The sequence below is a fragment of the Piliocolobus tephrosceles genome, chromosome 6 (genome assembly GCF_002776525.5).
Source record: "Piliocolobus tephrosceles isolate RC106 chromosome 6, ASM277652v3, whole genome shotgun sequence".
NCBI lineage: Eukaryota > Metazoa > Chordata > Mammalia > Primates > Cercopithecidae > Piliocolobus > Piliocolobus tephrosceles.
The window spans coordinates 145,623,675-145,646,228 of NC_045439.1; the positions used below are offsets into that span (position 1 = coordinate 145,623,675).

The 22,554-nt window shown below is 47.5% G+C and overlaps 1 protein-coding gene across 1 annotated transcript in view; it reads right to left on the minus strand.

The window, feature by feature from the left end:
- Positions 1-5,246: 5,246 nt before the first annotated feature.
- The window catches only part of HEXA (hexosaminidase subunit alpha), a 35,099-nt gene continuing 17,791 nt past the window's right edge, over positions 5,247-22,554 (minus strand). Inside the window, exons 2-14 of the mRNA XM_023220667.2 lie at positions 18,140-18,232; positions 17,174-17,239; positions 15,344-15,390; positions 14,721-14,831; positions 12,805-12,906; positions 12,197-12,329; positions 10,770-10,950; positions 9,745-9,831; positions 9,382-9,454; positions 7,928-8,111; positions 7,636-7,726; positions 6,848-6,952; positions 5,247-5,531 (exon numbers count right to left, since the gene is read on the minus strand). Of these exons, the coding sequence (XP_023076435.1) occupies positions 5,468-5,531; positions 6,848-6,952; positions 7,636-7,726; positions 7,928-8,111; positions 9,382-9,454; positions 9,745-9,831; positions 10,770-10,950; positions 12,197-12,329; positions 12,805-12,906; positions 14,721-14,831; positions 15,344-15,390; positions 17,174-17,239; positions 18,140-18,232 (1,337 nt within the window). The 3' untranslated portion in view covers positions 5,247-5,467. The remainder of the gene's footprint in view (positions 5,532-6,847; positions 6,953-7,635; positions 7,727-7,927; positions 8,112-9,381; positions 9,455-9,744; positions 9,832-10,769; positions 10,951-12,196; positions 12,330-12,804; positions 12,907-14,720; positions 14,832-15,343; positions 15,391-17,173; positions 17,240-18,139; positions 18,233-22,554) is intronic.

Here is a 22,554-nt window from a genome sequence, read left to right on the forward strand (position 1 = left end):
TCTATCTATCTATCTATCTATCTATCTATCTATCTATCTATCTATCTAATCTGTCTATCTACCTACCTACCTACCCACCTACCTATGGCTGTCCAGGTGTAAGACTGTACACTAAGACTGTCTAACTGTAAATGAGATAACTAAGAAGAAAGCATAAGAGGAAAGGCCAGGTGCAGTGGCTCACGCCTGTAATCCCAGCACTTTGGGAGGCTGAGGGGTGCTGATCACCTGAGTTCAGGAGTTCGAGACCAGCCTGGCCAATGTGGCGAAACCCTGTCTCTACAAAAACACAAAAAAATTAGCCTAGTGTGGTGGTGCACACCTGTAGTTCCAGCTACTCGGGAGGCTGAGGCAGGAGAATCGCTTGAGCCTGGGAGGCGGAGGTTGTAGTGAGCTGAAATTGCACCACTGCATTCCGGCCTGGGCAATAGAGCGAGACAGTGAGACTCTGTCTCAAAGAAGAAAAAAAAAAAAAAGGAGACAAAACCTTGGTTATGGGCTGGGAGTTTACTGAAGGAGTCAGTGATAGACATTGAGAAACTCAGGAAAGAATGGTGTCACAAAAGCCTGCGAAGAAAGAATTTCAAAGAGGGAGGGGTAAAATCTGAGAAAAGGTCAAGTAATTGTTTTCCTTATTGTTGAGAAATGTCCCTTGATTTGGCAACATGTAGGTTATTGTTGGCCTTAGTGGAAGCGGCCCTTATGAGGATTACAGCCCAACTGCAGGATCATGAGGCCTGAATGGAAAGTGGTGAAACAGACAAACTTGGCAATTGTTTCACGCAACTTGACTAATAAAAGCAGGACCGAGAGGTTTCAACTTAGTTTAAACATAGGAGAAGAAATGGATTTGAGCCCAGAAATAGCTGAGTTGCCAGCTTTATCTGTATGTCTGTATTTGGTGTCCAGGAGGAGGAAGATGTCTGACGTGGGGCAGCCCAGGACAGTGGTTGACAGCAGTAGGGGCTAGAGTTAGGTAGATGAGCTACGAATCATATCCCCTGTAACTCCCCAGTGCAAATCGGGACTCAGCGTAGCTGTGTAACCATACGATGTCACTTAACCTTCCTGTGTTTGTTTCCTTATCTGTCAAATGAGGATAATATTGACACCACATTGGTTGGATTGAGGATTAAATACATTAACATCCAGTAAAGTGCTTATAATAGTGCCTGACAGGTCGGGCGCGGTGGCTCATGCCTGTAATCCCAGCACTTTGGAGGCCGAGGTGGGCAGATCACCTGAGGTCAGGAGTTTGAGATCAGCCTGGCCAATATGGTAAAACCCCGTCTCTACTAAAAATACAAAAATTAGCCAGGTGTGGTGGCACATGCCTGTGGTCCCAGCTACTCGGGAGGCAGAGGCAGAAGAATTGCTTGAACTCGGGAGGTGGAGGTTGCAGTGAGCCCAGATTGTGCCACTGCACTCTAGCCTGGGTGACAAGAGCAAGACTCTGTCTCACAAAAAAAAAAAAAAAAAAAGAAGTGCCTGACACAGCAAGCACATAAAAATGACAAAGCACTTTTGTTCTCCTAGCTGGATTTCCACATCTATCTTCATTCAGATTTCTGACTCATGTGAGTCTAGATAAACACCAGCAGTTCTGAGTTTCTATGTTCAAATATCCTCTTTCATAATAGATCATCCAGACACCCAGCCACACGCTCTCACTCACACACTGCAGCGCACCAGCGAGCATGGCACCCCTTCCTACCCGTGTCTGCCTGCCAGCTGCTCTTCCTCCTTTCCCACACACACTCCCTTCTTTGAGTGGCTTCCAAAACATCTCTTTCTAATTTGCTATAAAGAGTGAGCCATAAAGAATTTATTAACAATGATGAAAAAAATCACAGTTAAGTATCAGATTCTCCAGAGGAAATGAGATTAAAAAGAAATTCTGGAAAATAGTTGTTTTTGGAGAAGGGAATAGCATAGGGAAGGGTGATATTAATAATTTAATGTTTCAGCCTTTTTGTTTTAAAAAAAAACAAATCTGAAGCAAATATGACTATTGAGATGCAACAAAGCTGGGTGGTTACACTGTTTACTAGTTTCCAGACTTTTCTGTTGTTTGCAACATTTGAAATCAGCAAAAAATAGGAGTATTTACTGGGGTAGTTTAGACTAAACATGGGTGTGGTTAGAGTACAGTAATTACTGTGAAAAAAGCAAGGTTCCTGGACATTTACAATTTTTTCTTTTTTTTGAAACATGGTCTCACCCTGTTGCCAAGGCTGGCGTGCAGTGGTGCGATCATGACTCATTGCAGCCTCAATCTTCCAGGCTGAAGTGATCCTTCTTTCTCAGCCTCCTGAGTAGCTGGGACTATAACCACACACCACCACTCTCAGTTAATCTTTTTAATTTTTAGTAGAAATGAGGTCTCACCATGTTGCCCAGGATGGTCTTTAACTCCTGAGCTCAGGCAATCCTCCCACATCGGCCTCCCAAAGTGCTGGGATTAGAGGCATGAGCCACTGCACCTGGCCCTGACATTGCGATTTTTAAAAATTTTGTTGAAAAACGTAGTCACACACACACACACACACACACACACACGCACACACACACACCTGCTTCAAAGAGGATTTTTAAAAACAATGGTGGCTGGGCTAGAAAAGATACTAATTTTCAACCTTTATTTCAAAGTTTATTTATTTATAAAGAAAATACAGAATAATTTTGATAAACAAAGCACCCAATTCCTACTTATGTTTTTTTCTTTGTGGAAAAAAAGTATGTGACACATACTTGTCATGCCCTGTATTGATTAAGCTTACAAAAGATATTGACAAAAACTATACAAATCTAGATTTTAGAGTGCTAGGAAAGTTGCCATAGTACCTACATTAATACTAAATAAATTCCACCTACATCCTTTCTTTCACCCTTTCCCAGTATCTTTCAACTTCCTCACAGTCCCAGAAGTCTAGGGGCAATGACTCTCCATCACTAGTGCTGTGGTGGCACCTGTGCTCCCACATCCTGATATCCTATCCCTACGGTAATCCTTTGAGACGCACCTGAAAACACCAGTGACGTAACTTAATGGATTCCTAGAAGGAACAGTACCTGGCATGCAGCCTCAGAGAGGGGAGGTTGAAGATTCTCCCAGTCTCCATTCACTCCTTTGCTTTGATACCCGTTAGGCCTGCTTTGCCTCCTTAATAGACTCCTGGAATGGGAAGGGGTTGGGGTGGGGAGCGACTGGAGAACTCTTTTCCTAGGATGACTGGAGCCAGGCAGTCAGTCTGGGAACTTCCCCGCCCCCTGGCGGTGCACAGCACACAAGGCCGCCTGTGTTCCGCTCAGGGGTGGGACTCTCAATTTGCAGCCCAGGTGAAGGGAGATGAGTTGGGGAACACAGCGATTCTGGGCATTGGAACAGTCTGGGTGGTAACTGCAGGCCACTGCCTCTGACCTGTTGGCATTCAAGGTCTGATGACCTTCAGGTAAATGCTCTCATGATCAATGGACCAAAGGAGCAACAGTGGAGGTGAGGAACAGCACTCTACCAATGAAGGTCGTGACCAGGCCACGTTAATTTAGTGGTAAAAATAGTAACATTAAAGAAAATGTTTACAACAGGAATATAAAATGACAGAACCTTACTGCTTTAACTCAAGTGTATCACAATCTCTGCCTTCATCCACTTGAAACTTAAAACTCAGTGTCTGCTATTTTTATTTAACATTATCCCAAGCAATAGTAACGTGAAAGTTATGACCAGGATGGAAGCAGGGTTGCACCTCTGCAGGGTCCTTGTCTGGGGACCACCCCTCCTACAAGCTTCTGGGTAATAGAGGTAAGGGGGCTCCTGTGGTGGGTGCCAGTGCTGGGACCTTAACTTATATATATCTGGGCTATAGCCCTGGACTTGGCTAGGCTGGGCTGTGTGAAAATTCCAAGAATTCTGTTGGTAGAAAATGCCCACCCTATCCTTACAGGAACAGCACAAGGCTAGGCTGGTTCTACCTCCCACCAGGACCTCGAAGGAACATGACCCAGGGGCTGAAGGATGGTGTTGAAGGACCGAGTTTTACTCAGATCCTTCCCAGCCCTGCCTTCCCCAAGTTTCTGTATCCACTACACTGGAAGCTTTCTGAAAAAAATGCCTGAAACCTGTCCATTGTGCCCCCAGGACAGGGCCCAGCCAAAGAACTTAACATATAACAGTTAAGGAAATCTTCACCTAAAATGGCTGCAATGCATTACTGCCCCCGCCTCTGGCCTCCAGTGTCACTTCTGCACTTGAAACCACCAGGGGGCAGTCTGGGTCCACGACGAGACATTTCCTTCCAGAGACAATCACACCTGCAAAGACCCTCTCCAGAGCCACAGTCCACCTCCACACCCTCCATACCACCATCCACTCCCTGCAAATATGCTTTGGGCTGAAAATCGTTGGGAGGAGGGCGATGGAAGTCGTCTGCGTTATTTTGGAATTGACCAGGGCCTCTGGAGTCCTTCAAATTCAACAATTTACCACAGGCCCAAGTGCGGCGGCTCACGCCTCTAATTCCAGCACTTTGGGAGGCCAAGGCAAGCAATCATCTGAGGTCATGAGTTCAAGACCAGCCGGACTAATATACTGAAACCCCCATCTCTACTAAAAGTACCTACATTAGACGGACGTGGTGGTGCGTGCCTGTAATTCCAGTTACTCAGGAGGCTGATGGATGAGAATCGCTTGAACCCAGGAGGCAGAGGTTGCAGTGAGCCAAGATTGTGCCACTGCACTGTCAGCCTGGGTGACAGAGTGAGACTCTGTCTCAAAAACAAAAACATAAAAAAAAAAAAAACTCACTGACCACAGTGCCTAGAGAACAATATGTGTTTAATAATACTCAAATAATGGTTGTATGAAATTGAAGCAGCAAGAAACCCAAAGGAGAATAGCTCTAGGGGAGGAAGGTAGATGAGTACGCATGGGGGAGAGGCTATTCTATGACAAGGTTGGGTCTGGAGCCCTCCCCACTGTCCAGAATGCCTCCAAGCCCCTACATTTTTCCATATACCAATGCCTTGGAGATGTAATGCAGAAGTAAAGCAAGCAGGCTGAGGATTAGGGCAGGTGTCTGGAATATGTTCAGGAGTGGGAGGGGAGTGACATAGCTCACAGGCTAAGCAGAGTAGCACAAAGGCTACAGGTTTCATTCCCAGCCCTCAACTTAAAAGATCGCAGGGGCAGATACTGACTCCATGACTCCAGCCTGGCTGTACCCTTACCTAAGGGCCACTCACACTTTTTTTTTTTAAACACAGGTAATCCACGTTTATTATAGAAAAATGCCACATTACTCTTTATTGGATGTGAGTGCCAGCACCAGCCCCTTTCTCTCCCAGCACAGGGGCATGCAGGCAAGGGGCACGCAGGCAAGGGGCTCCGTCCCCCGGCCAGGATGCAGTGGAAGCCTGGCTCCACTACCATTCTCCTACAGCCAGCACCCTCCGCGGTGCCTGGGGCTCAGGTCTGTTCAAACTCCTGCTCACAGTAGCCTACATGGAGGGGTTGGGCCTGGACACCTCGCCTGCAGGAGGACATGAAGAAATGGCAAGATAAGCCCCTCAGAAGGGGCCCCAGCAATACTTTTCACACCCATCAACAGTCTCTCCTTCCCCATTTCGGTGACTCTCAAACTGTCACTGTATAGCAGATGTACCTGGGGATCTCAATTCCACAGATTCTCACTTGGGGTGGGGCAAAGTAGGGGCAAGAATCTGCAAGCTGAACAGGTGCCTCATGTGATTCTGATACAGGTCTTGGAGATCCAGAAATGTTGGCAACATCTATTTCTATCCTGCCCATCTCTGTACCCTAACCCCAAATAACTCAATCCCTTTGGAAAATAGGTAGATGTCTGAAAAGCAGCCAATGCTCCTGGCCTACTTAGCCCTCTGTTCCTGATTCTAAAATGCTGTAAATGTGGTGGCATTGGGGGACTTAGGTGCTGTCCTGTCCATGAATATGGACGTGAAATCCTGTCCTTGGGTCTCAGACTATAAACTGACCAATCTCCTTAGGGGACCTCTAGGCATGCTTCCCTTATTATCCAAGTAAGCAACATGCTTAGAGAACCAGCTGGAAGTTACCCAGTGAATGACATAGTTGAGGCTTAGACGTCACCACGCTTGACTCTCAGCCCAGGACTCTGCTCTGCATTACGCTATGTCCCCCAAGTTCTCAAGACCTGGCCAACGAATCGATCAGGGAAATGACTATCTTACACAGGCACATCCCTGACAGAGACAAAAGTGTCATGAGATCCTGTAAGTCAGCCTGGTTCAAATCCTGCTTCTTAGCGACTTTGGGCAAGGAACTGAACTTCTGTGCTTCAGTGTCTATCTCTAAACTGGGGATAAAAATGAACCTATCTTATGGGGTTGTGGTGAAGACTAAATGAGACAGTATGTGTAACAAATTTAGCACAGTGTTTGCCATAAAATACAGTTGTCCCTCAGTATCCACAGGGGATTTGTTTCAGGACCCCCGTGGATACCAAAATCCAAGGATGCTCAAGTCCCTTATATAAAAATGACATAGTATTTGCATATAACCAATGTACAACTTCCCATATACTTGAAATGATCTTGGATTACATATGCCTAGTACATATAAATGCTATGTAAATAGTTGTTATACAGTATTTTTTATTTGTATTTTTTTGTTGTTGTATTTTTTTTTCCTGAATACTTTTTATTGCAGTTGGTTGAATCCATGGATGAGGGCCGACTATAAGCCTCTGTAAGTGTTAGCTATTGTTATTATTCTATTCCTCTCTCTAAGGGGTTCCCCAGCCCTGGATCTGCCCTGCCCCGCCTTGCGAAGGCCCCACAGCTTGCTTACCTCAGCAACTCACAGCGGAAGTGTGACAAACGTTCATAGGCAAATGTCAGGTCAGATGTCAACTTGTTGCTCCACAGCCTTTCGGCAACAGCCCCTGCTCTGGGCCTGGAGGAAAGGGGGCATGTGCCAGATTGGGCTCTGTATTCCCTGCAAAGGTGCTCGACATCCACAGGCCGCTACCTCTTGTCTAGGCGCCCTGGACTAGCTCAGGCCAAAGGAAGTGATCAATACCTTGTTATGAGCTACAGTCAGTTTGGATGGCTCCCAGAAAGTTCTAGGGCTCAGCTGCACCTTCATTAACATGTAGGTAGCAATCCCACTCTCTTCCTCTCTCAAAGATACGGGAATAAGAATAAACCTTGAGGCATCATTAACCACAATGACAGTGACAGCAGCAGATATCCTTAAAATGTAAATTCTGCACAACCAACCACACTTGGTAAGGCTGCAGCGAAAAGAGCAGAAGGAAGCCTTATTACAGGAATCATGGATGCTTGCGCTGGATCCTGAGCAAGTCACCGATGTTCTCCAGGCCTCATTATCTCTCTGGGAAGTGAGGTTAACAATCCCTATCCCACATACCTAACGGGTGGCTGGAGGGATATAGATGGAAGTCATGTGGAGAGTGAATATTGCATACAAATCTTCAGAAGGCTCGTCGCATGGCCTGCTCTCTCTCAGGCCTGAAAGGAGGGTACTAGTCCAGAGGTGGCTAGATGGGATTGGGTCTGTAAGGGAGAACCCCTGCTCTCAGGTCCAACCCTCCACCTTCCCCCGAAAACCCTTACCAGAGCCTGGGGACCAGGTTTGTGTTGTCCACATATTCTCCCCACATACAAGCCTCTCCACCAATCACGAGCGCCTTCTGCTCAGGGGCACCTGAGGGAAAACAAGCAACAACAGTCTGGTGATGGTGGGGTAACTCTAGGGTCCGTCTCAACCACCTTCACAACGTGGCCCTCACCCCAGCTAAGTTGTTTCATTTACTAATCGGAAATGTCTGGCCCAGACCTTCCTGCCTCCCATCCTGTGCCCCAGCCCAGCCTCCTTTGGTCAGCAAGGAGAGCTCCCTGCTTTCACCTTCAAATGCCAGGGGTTCCACTATGTAGAAATCCTTCCAGTCAGGGCCATAGGATATACGGTTCAGGTACCAGGGGGCAGAGAGAAGGGCCCGGAAGCCGGCCTTGGTGACCAGTTCCAGCTCCTTCATATAGTTCACTGGAACCTCTTCTCGCCACACCTGTATGATTGTGTCTGGCCGAATCTGTTATAAAAGGTCAAATGGCAGTAAGGACATAAAGCTGAGGAGATTCCTGGGCCTTATTCATACACAGGCAACGTGGAACAACAGGTGTGTGCTCCCTCTGTTCCCCAGCAGCAAAGTATGTCTCTGTGACTCCTGACCATTGAGCTCACACCTCAGGACAGAGGCCAAGGAACCCAGGGCCCTAAGAGGCCTCCCTGCAGCTCTCCTCTCCGTCCCTCTGCAACCTCCCTGTCCACACAGTAATCCCAGCTGTAAGCTGAGGGAGGCAAGCAGGGGGACCCAGGAGCTGTCATGTCCAAAAGTCTCCAGATGATTCTGGGAATGGGACAAGGCTCCTGAAGAGTCCTTGCATGTGACAGGAGTGGGATATTACTGATCAACAATAAAGGAGAAGGTAGCCTTGGTCCCACAGACCCAGAAGACCCTAATCTATGATTTAGGAAGAAAAATCCAGCCTATCCAAGTAACCTAGCAGCAGAAATAGATTTTTTTTTTTTGGGGGGACGGAGTCTTGCTCTGTCACCCAAGGTGGAGTGCAACGGCACGATCGCCGCTCACTGCAAGCTCCGCCTCCTGGGTTCACGCCATTCTCCTGCCTCAGCCTCCCGAGTAGGTGGGACTACAGGCGCCACGCCCAGCTAATTTTTTGTATTTTTTTTAGTAGAGACGGGGTTTCACCATGTTAGCCAGGATGGTCTCGATCTCCTGACCTCGTGATCTGCCTGCCTTGGCCTCCCAAAGTGGTGGGATTATAGGCGTGAGCCACCGCACCCGGCCCAGAAATAGTTCTTAATCAGGTTTGTAGTGAGGGAAGATAGAAACTCTGACACATAAACCCAGGGCTCATACCACAGCGGCCTTTGGTTTTTTTGAGACAGGGTCTCACTCTGTTGCCCAGGGGTGGAGTGCAGTGGCACATCTGGGCTCACAGCAACCTGTGCATCCTGGGCTCAAGCAGTACCCCCACCTCAGCCTCCTGACTTTTGTATTTTTTGTAGAGACGAGGGTTTCGTTATGTTGGCCAGGCTGCTCTTGAACTCCTAGGCTCAAGCAATCCACCCGCATTGGCCTACCAAAGTGCTTGGATTACAGGCGTGAGCCACTGCACCCAGCACTCTGTGGCCTTTCTAGAGAGAAAACGAGAGTGCTCTGACCATTAAAGCCCAATCCAAACCAGGAGGTTCAGTCTCTGTAGAGGCAGGGAGGAGCTGGGGAGACCAGAGGGAGGCACCGCCGGTGGCTTCTTCTCTTCTCTGCCCCGACTCACCTTTACTTTATTATCAAACACCTCCTGCCACACCACATAGCCCTTGCCATAAGAAGAGACGATGTCCAGCAGCCTGGAGAGGAGAGGAGTGTCTCGTAAGTGTCTGCTTAGCTCAGATGGGCTCTAAACTGTTTGTGCCAGCGCTCTAGGGGTTGAGCCTGGCCAGGGGCCTATTCCTCATTAAGCAGCGTCTTTCCCCACGGTTGGAAACTGACCACTCCAAACCTGAAAGGATGGGACAAAGGACAAGGGAACCCTGCAGGGGCCAGACAATGGCCAAGCAGGGCCTGACTCTGGTATGGAAAGGGAGGACCCCACAGGAGGACCCCCAAGGGACCCCACCTGCCCTCCTTCCCTCCTCACGTCTGGATGTAGAAGGACTCCAGCTGCTTGAAGTCCTCACCGAAGCCTTTCTTCCTCATAAAGTCTTGGATATCTGGGTTGGACTTCCTGAATCCCAAGAGAAAATGAAGATTAATATTTCAACATCCTGAAAGCCTAATGCCTGGGGATTAGTCACCTGGCCCCCTATAACTTCCTCTTTTCACCTGAAAAATCAAATAAGCAAGGATCTCAGAAGCCCTACATGTAGAAAGTGTGACCAAGCAAAGTTAGTGAAGCAGGTGGGCTATTGACACAGGTTGAGAAAGGCTGAGTCTGGACCTGAAGAGTTTCAAGTTCAAACTCCCAAAGAGAAAACATGTTAATCCTCTCCAGACTGCAACATGAGGATCCAAGGTCTTAACTTAAGAGCTCCAGCACACTGGATTCCGGCTTTCCTATCTGCTCTTCCAGTTGGATGACAAGCCTTGCTGTCTATTACCTGCTGCAGATCTCTTGCGTTACAACGTCCACATTTTGCTCACATTGTTCTCCTTCTGGAATATTCTCCCCTGCTCACATCTCCAAAAAGCCAAATCATTTCCCCAGATTCAGCTCTGGTGCCCTCTTCTCAAAGAAGCCCCTCAGCCTCTTTTGAGCTCACCAGAACCAAGGGTTTGGACTTTACAACTGAATACTAATTAGACACTGTCATCTATTAGTCTTGAATTCTGTGTCTTGCCTCTTCAACCAGACAATTTTAAGCCTTCATAAACAGGGATTATTTTTCTCTATCCTGAACTTTTCCAAGACAATTCTGTGTCCAGGGCTGGTTTTTCTATCAATACTTCAAGGATATGAGAGTAGGAAGGAAGAGGTTCACAGTGAACGCCTTGCGCAAATCAGGTATGATCTCTACGTAGATGGGCAGAGGAAGGCCTAAGCCCTGAGCAATGTGAGTCCATACAGACCACTGAGAGCAGCAGCTAAGTGGCCCCTCGGGGGCTAACATCTATTCTGAGTAAGCAACTGATCAGGCCACAAAGGGAAGATCAAAGGGCTCATACCAGCAGGTGAAATCAACCTCATCTCCTCCAAGATGAAGATAAAAATCTGGGAAGACAGAGCTGATCTCCAAGAAGAATGCGCTCATGAACTCATAGGTATTGTTGAGACTGGGATTTACTGGTCCAAAGGTGCCAGAGGGCTCAGACCCAGAGTAGCAAGGAGTCAGTAATCCAGGGATACCTAAGCCAACAGAAAACCCCATACGAGTGTCACAAATACATAAACCCCCAAGCACAGTCCTACACGTAAGGACACAAGTCACACAAAGTAAGACAAGTGTATTCATAAACATCACACACATTTAGGTAGGCACTCACAGACACTGGTAGTCACCACCATTTAGTCGCAGTAAAAAGATACAAATATATCCACAATCATAGACAGGCAGAGGCTGAGTTTCAGCCAGACAACTGTCAGTGCACACACTCTTGCCTTGACACACTGCTTCTAGCAGGCACTACTCTTGCTCCGAAGGTTGCTCTCCTCACAGGCCTTTAGGCAGAGGGAGAGTTTAATCCAGCCAAACTGGCAAAATCTTTCTTCTCTATCTCCTCCTGTAGGTGGGGTCAACCATTACCCAGAATCTTTTTACATTTCCTAAGGAGTATCTCCCTTGGCCCAGGGACTACTTCCTGCTGCTGAGGTCACAAGATATCTTTGGGGTTTTGTTGTTGCTGTTTGTTTGTTTTTGAGACAGAGTCTTGCTCTGTCACCCAGGCTGGAGTGCAGTGGCACGATCTTGGCTCCCCACAACCTCTGCCTCCTGGGTTCAAGCGATTCTCCTGCCTCAGCCTCCCGAGTAGCTGGAATTACAGGCGCCTGCCACCACAACTGGCTAATTTTTGTAATTTTAATAGAGATGGAGTTTCACCATGTTGGCCAGGCTGGTTTTGAACTCCTCACCTCAGGCGATCCACCCACCTTGGCCTCCCAAAGTGGTGGGATTACAGGCGTGAGCTACCACGCCCGGCCAATATCTTCAGTTTTCTATTAGGCCAGTAGCCCTTTTCAACCGTCATTTAACCTGCGTTGGGGACTCACACTGGAGGGCAGAGGGTATACAGAAGAAAGGGAGCAGGGGCAGTGACTGACTCTGACCTCTGCAGGCTGCCCTTGGGCTTCTTTCTTTCAGATTCTACCCTGGTGGTCAGATTCCTCAGCATCCACTCTAGGCACAACTACCTGCAACGGCATCTAAGAAAAATGTGCCCTTACATAGTCTAACAGTACATATTTTAATAGTAAGAAGTGGCCTCCACTGCCCAAAGTGAGTTCTTCCTATCTAAATTCCCAGGTGGAAGAAGTCGATGGAAAACATTCTTCCAAGGACCAAGGCTGGAATATGCCACTTCCATGAGCCAGTGCCCTGAAGCTTCACTCTGAGCATAATGAGCAGGGTCCCTCTGGCCGCAGACATCATTCTTACCTGGTCCCCAAGACAAAGTGTGGCCAGGAGTGTCAAACTCTGCAAGCACGCGGATACCCCGGAGCCGTGCGTATTCAATGACCTCCTTCACATCCTGTGCTGTGTAGATGTGGGTGACAGGGTTGTAGGACCCCTGAAAGGCACAAGACACCCTTCACATTTCCTGAAAGCTAGCAGAGTAGAAGATACTCAAAATGCCCACAGGACTCTCCAGACATCAGAAACCTGCCCATAGCCCTTTGGTGTCAGGGACTATCTTCAAAAAACTTGATCCTAATTTCCCAGAAGTTATCACATCTGTTTTATCTGAGTATCATAATGCCAGTGAGATAATCATTGCAGGTATTAATATTAAGTCCATTTAACAGAATATAAATAAACAGAAAGGGAATAAGGCCAGAAGAGATTCTCTCCTTAAGGTCACAAGGAAAATTACTGGCAAAGTTTTGGACTTGAACTCAAGTCTCCTGACTCCAAATCCAGCGTCCTTCCCCTATATTGGTCTAAAACCGACTGGCTAGGATGAGAGACCCTGTTCTTGCCAGGAGGGCCACAGCCAGATTCAGACACTGACCCATAAACTTGGTCTGAATGAAATGGGGACATACCTTTCTCATGAGCTCTGGAAAAGTGAAGCTCTCGTATGGGAAGGAAGGATCATCTACCAGATGCCAGTGGAACACGTTCAATTTATTGTACGCCATGACATCCTGTAGGTTAAGGTGCACACTGTGACCACCACAGTCTCTCCCGTTTCAGCCTCAAACTTGCAATGCTGGGCAGGCTCTCAGGCCGCTCCACACACCCCTACAGGCTTGACCTGCCTCAGCTCTCAATTAAGTGTCTATGGGGTCTCTCTATCAACCCTTCCCATCAGGGAGGGATGGCATGGAGGGAAGGCCCAGCTCACTTCTACTTTTCCCAGAACACATCCAAAGATGGATGATAGAAGTGGTCTTTCCTCTTTTTGAAATAAATTCTGATCACATTAAGAGGAGGGCTGCAGCTACTGTGGTACCCTGGAATCTTCCAAAAGCCTGAAGAGCAACACTTCCTCTTGCCGTTTGTGTTGTCTGACTGATGTTAATCCCAACTGTGAGATCTCCTGGGAACTTAGTAGTCTCTTAACTCATAATCTCAGAGGCCAAGGCTGGCAGATGTGTCGCCTCCTTTGGTTCCGTCACAGGAGCAAAGGAAAAGGCAGACACAGGAACTGGATTGCGAACTGTCAGATAAGACTGCACATTAAAACTCAAGAGAGTTAGGAACTTCCTAGGTAAGGCTTTTTTTTTTTTTTTTTTGAGACATAGTCTTGCTTTGTCACCCAGATTGTAGTGCAGCGGCGCAATCTCAGCTCACTGTAACCTCCACCTCCCAGGTTCAAGGGCTTCTCGTGCCTCAGCCTCCTTCCTTCTTTCATTCATTTTATTTATTTATTTATTTTTGGGACAGGGTCTCTGTTGTCCAGGCTGGAGTGCAGTGGTACAATCACAGTTCATGCATCCTTGATCTCCCCAGGCTCAGGTGACCCTCCCACTGCAGCCTCCTGAGTAGCTGGAACTACAGGTTTGCGCCATCATGCCTGGCTAATTTTTTGTATTTTCAGTAAAGATGGGGTTTCACCGTGTTGGTCACACCAGTCTCGAACTCCTGAGCTCAGGCAATCCACCCGCCTTGGCCTCCCAGAGTGCTAAGATTACAGGTGTGAGCCACTGCACCCGGCCCAGAGGTAAGGCTTTGAACATCTCTCTCCTATGACCTTCTCCTAACTAAACTTAGCTCTGCTGGCCAAGTGTGGTAACTCATGCCTGTAATCCTACCACTCTGGGAGGCCAAGGTGGGCAGATTGCTTGAGCCCAGGAGTTCAATAACAGCCTGGGCAACACGATGAAACCCCAGCTCTACAAAAAAAAAAAAAAATTGAGACCCTTTCTCCAAAACAAATAAGTAAAGTTAGTTCTGCCAATGAAGCCAATTCCCCTAAACATTTGTATCCCTGGAAACAGCCTGAACATTGATCTATGGTAGCCTGTAAGGTAGATTTAAGTCACACTTTGTTATTTTTTGAGTCTTGGAGCAGCTCATCTTCTACATTTTTCCCAGGAGCTCATACAGTTACATACATTCTCTCTCTTTTTTTTTGAGACGGCGTCTCACTCTTTCACCCAGGCTGGAGTGCAGTGGCGTGATCTCCAACCACTGCAACCTCTGCCTCTCGGGTTCAAGCGATTCTCCTGCCTCAGTCTCTCAGGTAGCTGGGATTACAAGCATGCGCCGCCATGTCCAGCTAATTTTTGTATTTTTAGTAGGGATGGAGTTTCACCATGTTGGCCAGGCCGGCCTTGAACTTCTGACTTCAGGTGATCCGCCCACCTCGGCCTGCCAAAGTGTTGGGATTACAGGTGTGAGCTACCACACCCAGTCCATACATTCTCTAACTCTTTAAGAATTTGGAACTTGGTCTGTCCATTGCTCCATCACCCCAGAACTCTTAAGTGTGAAGAAGGCCTTACGGCCTGGGTACCAGAGTGTCCAGGATGCTAGAGAGTGGTAGGTAATGGCGAGATGTATCCAACAGCAAGCCCCGGTGAGGAAAGCGGGGAAAGTCCTCGATCTCAGTCTTGTTGATAAAGAACTGTGCAGAACAAACATTGAACATGTCAGATTCAAAGGAAACTTACTACGGGGGCACAGGGAGATGAAGATACCTCTCCCAGGATTCTTAAAAAGCCAATCTTTGACTGTTCTCAGGGTCACTCTCTCCCCAAATGCTCCCCACCTCTATAAATGACCATGAGCAGCCACCTTCCCATAGAGCAATTGTCCAACGCCGGCCTAATACAACTGTCCCATACACCACTCAGCCTAAAAATTCTGGATTTTCCTGTTAACATAGTTTATTTTCTTCAAAGCAGTGTGGCCTCAAGGTCATTACTAAATGATGACTCAGGGGAACCAAATTACAGTGATTCCAAACAGACCAAATCTAACAAACCAGTTTTCCACCCACATCTCCTCTTCCATTTCTACTGGGGCTATCTCAAGTCACCAGGATCCTAAGGCAAAACAAGATTTTTCTAGGATTCTCAACATTGGGATCAAACCCCAGAGATGAAAAAGCAGCCCTTTTTGAGGGTCCACACTTACTGTGCCCTCAGCAGATTTCCAAACAAGCTGGCTAAAAGTCTCCAGACCTAGGAAGAAGTAGAGAGGCAGAGTAAAGACTCAGGGAGTGGAGAAAGAGGTGTATCTATTTGGAAGGTTCTCAATGTAGCAGAGCGTAATGTTTGGGTACACAGTGAAAATGGATGTAGTGTAGGCTTGAAAATTTTTAACACTGATGGAAAGGGGATATTAGGAAGCCAGTATCCATCTTTACTCTGTATTTCATTTTGGGAGAGGTCAGAGTAAGGGTTTTAGTGCCCCTTCTTACAACACACTAACTTTCAAAACCCACATACCTCTCATCTATATTTCCTGTGCCTTGACAAGAATATTGAGAAGAGAGGCCAAGCCATACACTCATGAGGACAGACACAGGGACAAGTCAGCCTGCAAGGCTTTCCATGGATAACCCCTATCAGGAGCTGACAAAGCTGAGAAAAGGGGTCCCAGAATAAATTGTGAGAAAGTGATCATAAGCTTGGGTTTCCAAGGAGCCTGGGTTCATGGCTGGACCTAGAAAATTAAAAAAATATCATCCACTCTTCCTCTTCAGAGACTGAGAAGAGATCCAGCTATAGGGAGCTGAGGTGTGGTGGACAGCAACTGCCTCAGAAGGACTCCCCTAGTCCACTGACACTGTCTCCTAGAGTCTAGCAAGGCCCACACACAGGTATGTTGAATCCAGAGCACCGTATGTTCTCAACAGCTGGGGACCCTCTTCTGGAAACCCTGCAGAAGCCCCATGAAAAATTATCAGAGTCCCCAATTTCAAAGTGAAAGAATCCATGAGACTTCAGCAGTCACTCAGCACCTGATTTGAGCAGACTGCTAGTGTACTGTTTTGGCTTCTCCCCATTCTGACTCTGACACCCAGCATTCTGGAGTCCGAGGTCCTCCCTTACCATCGGCACCTGCACCAAAGGTACAAGAGGGCAGGAAGGGGAGGCAGCATGCTGTTGTTCCAAGCATAGAAGTGGGGAAAGGGAAGGAAGACAAACCAAAGCAAGGTGTGGAATTCCGAGAGAATTTCCCTCATCATTCACCAGCAGAGGGTTTACCAAAAGTGGGAGAGGTACTTGGCTAAGTCTATATCTAAGCACCAAATACCTTCTCAGTAAACCCAGAGGAAGGACAAGGACTGACAGTTTAGCCAGTAAACTCATTTTCTCCAGAAATAATGTAGTTCTAAATATTTCACTACTATTTATCTTTTCTCTTGCATGTATCTATTTCTGTTGTTATAGTTTTCCTTTTAAAAAATACCTTTCCAATTACATGTCTTTAGCAAGAGCTGGATGCACAATGTCTGTGGTAGCATCATTCCCCCTGTCCCCCAGCTACCTGTCCCCTGCTGGCACCTAGAGCATCAGCCCGCAGACTCCCCCACTGCTTCCCAGAGCCCCTGCTGATGCTGCACAGGGTAAAACCTGTCAACTTCCAGGGACAGCTCCACGGAGATGGGAAAACACGCCAACTGTTCCCATAAAGAAAGCTTCCTGGCTGGGCGAGGTGGCTCACACCTGTAATCCCAGAACTTTGGGAGGCCGAGATGGGTGGATCACTTGTACTCAGGAGTTCAAGACTGGCCTGGACAACATGGTGAAATCCCATCTCTACTAAAAATACAAGAATTAGCTGGGCGTGGTGGCAGGCACTTGTAATCCCGCTACTTGGGAGGCTAAAGAGGGAAGATTGCTTAAGCCTAGGAGGCAGAGGTTGCAGTGAGCAGGGACTGGGCTACTGAACTCCACCAACACCAACCTTCCCACATCATCCTTTCTCTCTCTCTTTTAATCAGCCCCAATTTGTTACCTCGGAGAGCTCCCCAGACAGTCTCAGAGAGGAGTAAACACTGGTCATCATTTATGGTCAGGGTATCTGAAATGACAGAAATGAACTCATTTAGTTGGTTAAGGTTTTCTATTCTCAGATTATAGACCAGATACTCTATATAAATCATTGGATTAAAAAAATAAAACAGTAAGACCATATATTTTAAAAAATCTTTCAATGAGGAGATGTCCCCAGAGCAAGACAGCTATAGGATGGGCTGGTCTGGGGCCAGAGTGGGAGGGTGGTCACCACAGTGATTCTATAGACCCTGCATGATGATGTACAGCAAGAGTCAGGCTGGAGTGGAGTTCTGTACAAAGCACCACCTACCACATGGGTCCGTTTCCACAGCAGAAAGATGAAAGAAGTCTTCTCCTGGCAAAGGGAACAGGGATGCCTGCAGTGGGGAGTACAGCATGCGATGCTCCCAATGCCTTTGTAATCACCCTCCTTTCCCTTTCCTCTGTGTTTCGGCTACTTCCTCCAAGAATGTGAGGAAGCCAAAACTCAAATGTTCACTTTGGAGTCTGAGAAGTCCCCAAATGCTGCTCAGGGAAGACAGGAGGCAGTCACTGGACTAAATACTTAACTTCATCTCAGTGTAAGTGACCAGAAGCCCTTCTTTCCCCCAACGTAGGGTCTATTAGAGAAAACTAGCAAAGTACACACTTTCTTAAAATAGAAATGTATTCAGTCCAGCAGGTAGGTGTCCTGTGGGACTCAGTGAAGAGCCACTGCGATGTTCCACAGCCAACCTTTAGCACTGGTTCAGTTTCTGCATAGGAAAAAACTCATCTTCCATGGCTCTCAGCACTTGGTGACCCTCGGTCCCCATGGTCAAGGGGGACTCCAGGCCGAGCATCAGCAGTTTAGGCCAGGCCATCCAGAGTTACAGCTTCAGACAAGAGATTGCTCTTCTAAGACAGGGAACAGGATGATACTCACAATTCTCCACAGACTCCAAAGTAGGAAGCTGGTTACATCCAGGTGTGACTACAGAGACAACCAACACATTCTTCTCTGGTGTATGCCGTTTTCCTGGGAAGACAGGGTAAGCTTGGTGTGGCCAACCTGCCATTAGAAGCAACAGGCAAAACCAAGGCCCTAGCTCTAGTACCTCAGCTCATACGCCTGTGGTAAAGGAAGGGGAGGACGTGGCATTTATCCTTGGTGTAGGCACTGCCTGATCATCGGTTCAGCTGTTTCATTCCGGTTGTGCCCCTCTTCTCCTTAGTAGCCGCCCTGACCCATGTCTGAATGCTCTGGGTGACAGCTCTTCTTAACCAGGGCTCTATATTTCTGGCTGCCCTTGGCCTGTACCAAACAAACAATTCCATGACCTCAACAACTGCTTCTGACTGAGAGGCAGCTCTAGAGCATGCTACTGTCAGTGTGGTCTGCAGATTAGCTGCCAATTTGCAAACTGTGTTACTGGTTGGTCACTATATAGAAAACTTACATGAAGCCTGAATGTAAATCAGTTATGTCAGAGTGAACACACTGTCTAGTTCTAACATTTTTTCATAAAAGATTTTCTTTTTTTTTGAGACGGAGTCTCGCTCTGTCGCCCAGGCTGGAGTGCAGTGGCCGGATCTCAGCTCACTGCAAGCTCCGCCTCCCGGGTTTATGCCATTCTCCTGCCTCTGCCTCCGAGTAGCTGGGACTACAGGTGCCCACCACCTCGCCCAGCTAGTTTTTTGTATTTTTTAGTAGAGACAGGGTTTCACCGTGTTAGCCAGGATGGTCTCGATCTCCCGACCTCGTGATCCGCCCGTCTCGGCTTCCCAAAGTGCTGGGATTACAGGCTTGAGCCACCGCGCCCGGCCAAGATTTTCTTGAAGAAGAGATCAGTTTTACATTCTGGTACATATGCTTATCTCATTGCAGATTGGCATATTAAGTAGTACTGCTCTTGAGGGCTCCAGATGAAGGGTTTCCAGTTTTGCAAAAGCCTAGGAGCTAATGGAGCAGATGACAGAAGGATCTCCCATGCAGAGGAAGCCTGAAATGATGCAACTGATACCTCAGAGAAGGTCAGGGTCACCAGTCCATCTTGCTTCCTTCCTTCTTCTTCCCAAACAGGTTCTCTGTCCAAGGTAGATTTTACCCTAACAGTGAAGGGTCATCCAGTATGAGCCAAAGTAGTACCTAATATAGCTTTACAGACCCTTGCCTATGCAGAAAAAAATGCCAAGCCAAAATATGAATACACTGTCTCTTCTCACCTTCCTACTGGTTCTTCCCTGTAATTTTCAGGATGGCTCTGATGTTATAGCCCCAAGCCTTAACTTAATGAACCCCTCTCTATTCTATTCTTTCCTGGAGAAACATTCATCCCACTGGCAACACAACATCCATGACTTTTTATGGCACTGCAATGTCAGAGATTGGATGGCCTGGCAGAAGGCAACGAGAGAGAACTCAGAACCAAATTGGAATCTCAAATGTTACCCATCTCCAGGCAGAGGGAATCCAAGCACTCATATCATCTCCAGAAAGCCTGCTCAGACCTCTTGAGCACTACCACATGGCTGTATCTCAGCTCTTAGGTCTGCCAAGAAGCAAGCCAATAAGGGGTCCTTTCCTACCATCATGAATAAACACATTCTTTCCCTTACCAGTAAATACCATGGATCCCCACACCAATACCTGCCTCCATTCTGCAAAGAGGAGGGAATCTGAAGCAACTCTGGGCCAGGTCAATTCACAACTCCATTCTCAAACCCTAAAATTACATTGTTACAACACAAAGGACAAGCAGACCTTCAAGGCGAAGACCATACTCAAGGCAGAGTCTGTAGGGCCATCCAAGCAGACAGGCTACAAACCCATCTCCACAGGAGACTCTACAGGGAGACCAATGAGGACTTAACCTAGGAGCAAGGGTGAGGAAAAACTATACCCCATCCTCTGCCTTCTTGTCTCCACTCCCAACCCCACACATCATGGAGCCCCAATATCATTGTGTGGAGAGCTCATCTGCATATCTACCCAGGCAGCCATCCAAAAGACAGCCAAAGTCCTGAGCTTTAGTTTTAATCCGCTGGGGCTCAGCATGCCACATAAGGAGAAATCACAACTAATCCATATGCAACTACCGTGGCTCACCGCCCTCATGACAAAACAAGAGAGGCTGCACAAACACCAGGTTTATCTGAACTATTACTTGGAAGACAGAAAAATACCTAATCTTTCATTTTTTTTTAAATTTATTTTTCTAAAACACACCTGTACTGCACTCCCTAAATCTGTAGCCTTTTGGAGAGTCACAGACTCCTTCGCAGATCTGCTGAATAGGAAAGCACTTTTTTTCCCAGAACAATGCCCCTAATTTAAGGGCTGTTTCTCCAGAATTACAATTCTTCCAGTCCCTGCCATCAATCTCATGGTGAAGAATCCCTGTCCGAAGTTCTCTCAGTGACTCATCTGGGTTTGGGCTGAAAGAAGTATATACAGGGGCATGGCTGCTGTTTAAACAAATTATGAGAGGGATGTTTGGGGGAGGCAGCAACACGAGAGCTGGCAAAACAGCAGGGACACTAGGTCACTGAAAATGATGTAAATAGGGTATCACCACTGTGGTTTTCCGCCTCCAAGTTGCTACTCTGCCTTGCTATGAAGAGGGCAGGAAATAGGCAGGGGACAGTAGTACAGCCGCCTCTGCACACACCCGCCCACAACCTGAACACTGAGAAGCACCGATGTGTGGGAAGCACGGTATGGCAAACAGCCCGGTCAGCCAGCAATGTCATGAGCACATGTGCTATGAGTCCAGCTGGGACAGCAGGAAATTGAGAAGCCTCCAGAGCTTAGGAGGCAGCATGAAAAACAGACCAGAGGGCTGGGAAATCAGGACAGGCTGCTTCTGGTTCTGGTTTTGCTGCTGCCAAGCTGAGCAAGTCTCAGGGCTCCCGTTTCCTCCCCTGTAAACAATGGCAGGGTGGGACCAGATTCCAGCTACTTCTCTTCAGATCTAAGACCTTGTGATTCCACAGACAGATAATACACTCCAGGGTCCCATTCCAGGACCACAGCCTCCTACCTCTGCAGCTCACTCATCTCCCTGCTTTCATGTAAACCTACTCTTCTCTTTGGGTTCACTGAAAACTTTGTATCTTTTAAAAAAATCAAAACAGTAGTACAGGCCTGATGCGGTGGCTCAGGTCCATAATCTCAGCACTTTGGGAGGCTGACGAGGGCGGATCACTTAAGGTCAGGAGTTAAGAGACCAGCCTGGCCAACACAGTGAAACTTGGTCTCTACTAAAAATACAAACAAATTAGCTGGGCATGGTGGTGTGCCCTGTAATCCCGGCTACTCAGGAGGCTGAGGTAGGAGAATCACTTGAACCCAAGAGACGGAGGCTGCAGTGAGCAGAGATTGCACCACTGCAAAAAAAAAAAAAAAAAAAAAAAAAAAAAAAATCAAACAGTACTACCAAACAGTAGAAAATGTTTACAATTAAAAAAACAAAGTATCTTTGGCACCCTTCCTTAGTCCCCTCAGTAAAGAGATAAACATCACTGGTAGTTTTCTACCCCTGTAGTACCTTGTAGTGTAATTTTGCCTTAGCCTTATTCATCACAGACAGGTCATCTCCGGACATGGAATTCTGAAAACAAGGACACTCCTACCACCAAAGTCCTACTGTTGAACCTTCTCCAGACTCCAGTACTATGTCCCTTCTATTTCCCTTCTGTTCTCAGTCCTCTCTCATCCTTGCTTCCTTCCCTGCTGGCCTATGTGTAGTGATCCATCACCTCAAACACAATCTAGCCAATACTCTCAGCGATCTGTCTCTTTTCTGCTGTCACAACCAATGGGCAAAACTTTCAACCCTGGATCAATCTAACATCTGCCTGCTGTGCCCCTGACCCTGGCTACTGTACCCTACTGGAGGGAAGGGAGAAAAGTCACAAAAGAGCAGGATCGGACCACTGCAAAATCATGGTCTCTATCTTGGCTGGGCCTGTGATGCTACCCTGAAAATCTCCTATCTCCACCTTTGCTTCATTCTATTTTCTACACCTTCCTCAAGTCTACTTGATCACTGTTTGGACGAACGGAGGCAGGATGGTGCACTTCCGGGTTCTTCTTCACCACCAACTCTTCCCATGTGTGCGAGAATGCAGCTGACACCCGGGAAGGTGCAGATTAATCAGGCATGCACCAGGTGATGTCAATCCGAGGAGACCAAGATTTACCTGGTGGCACCTGTGGAGCGCCCCCCCTCCCCCGACATGCCCGTGCCCCGCCTATTGCCCTTCCACTCCTAGAAAAGTCACTCCCAGCAGATGCGCTGTGGGTGGGCTTTCTCAGCCCCCACTCTTGTCGGGACTGTATTAGAAACTCCACCCCCC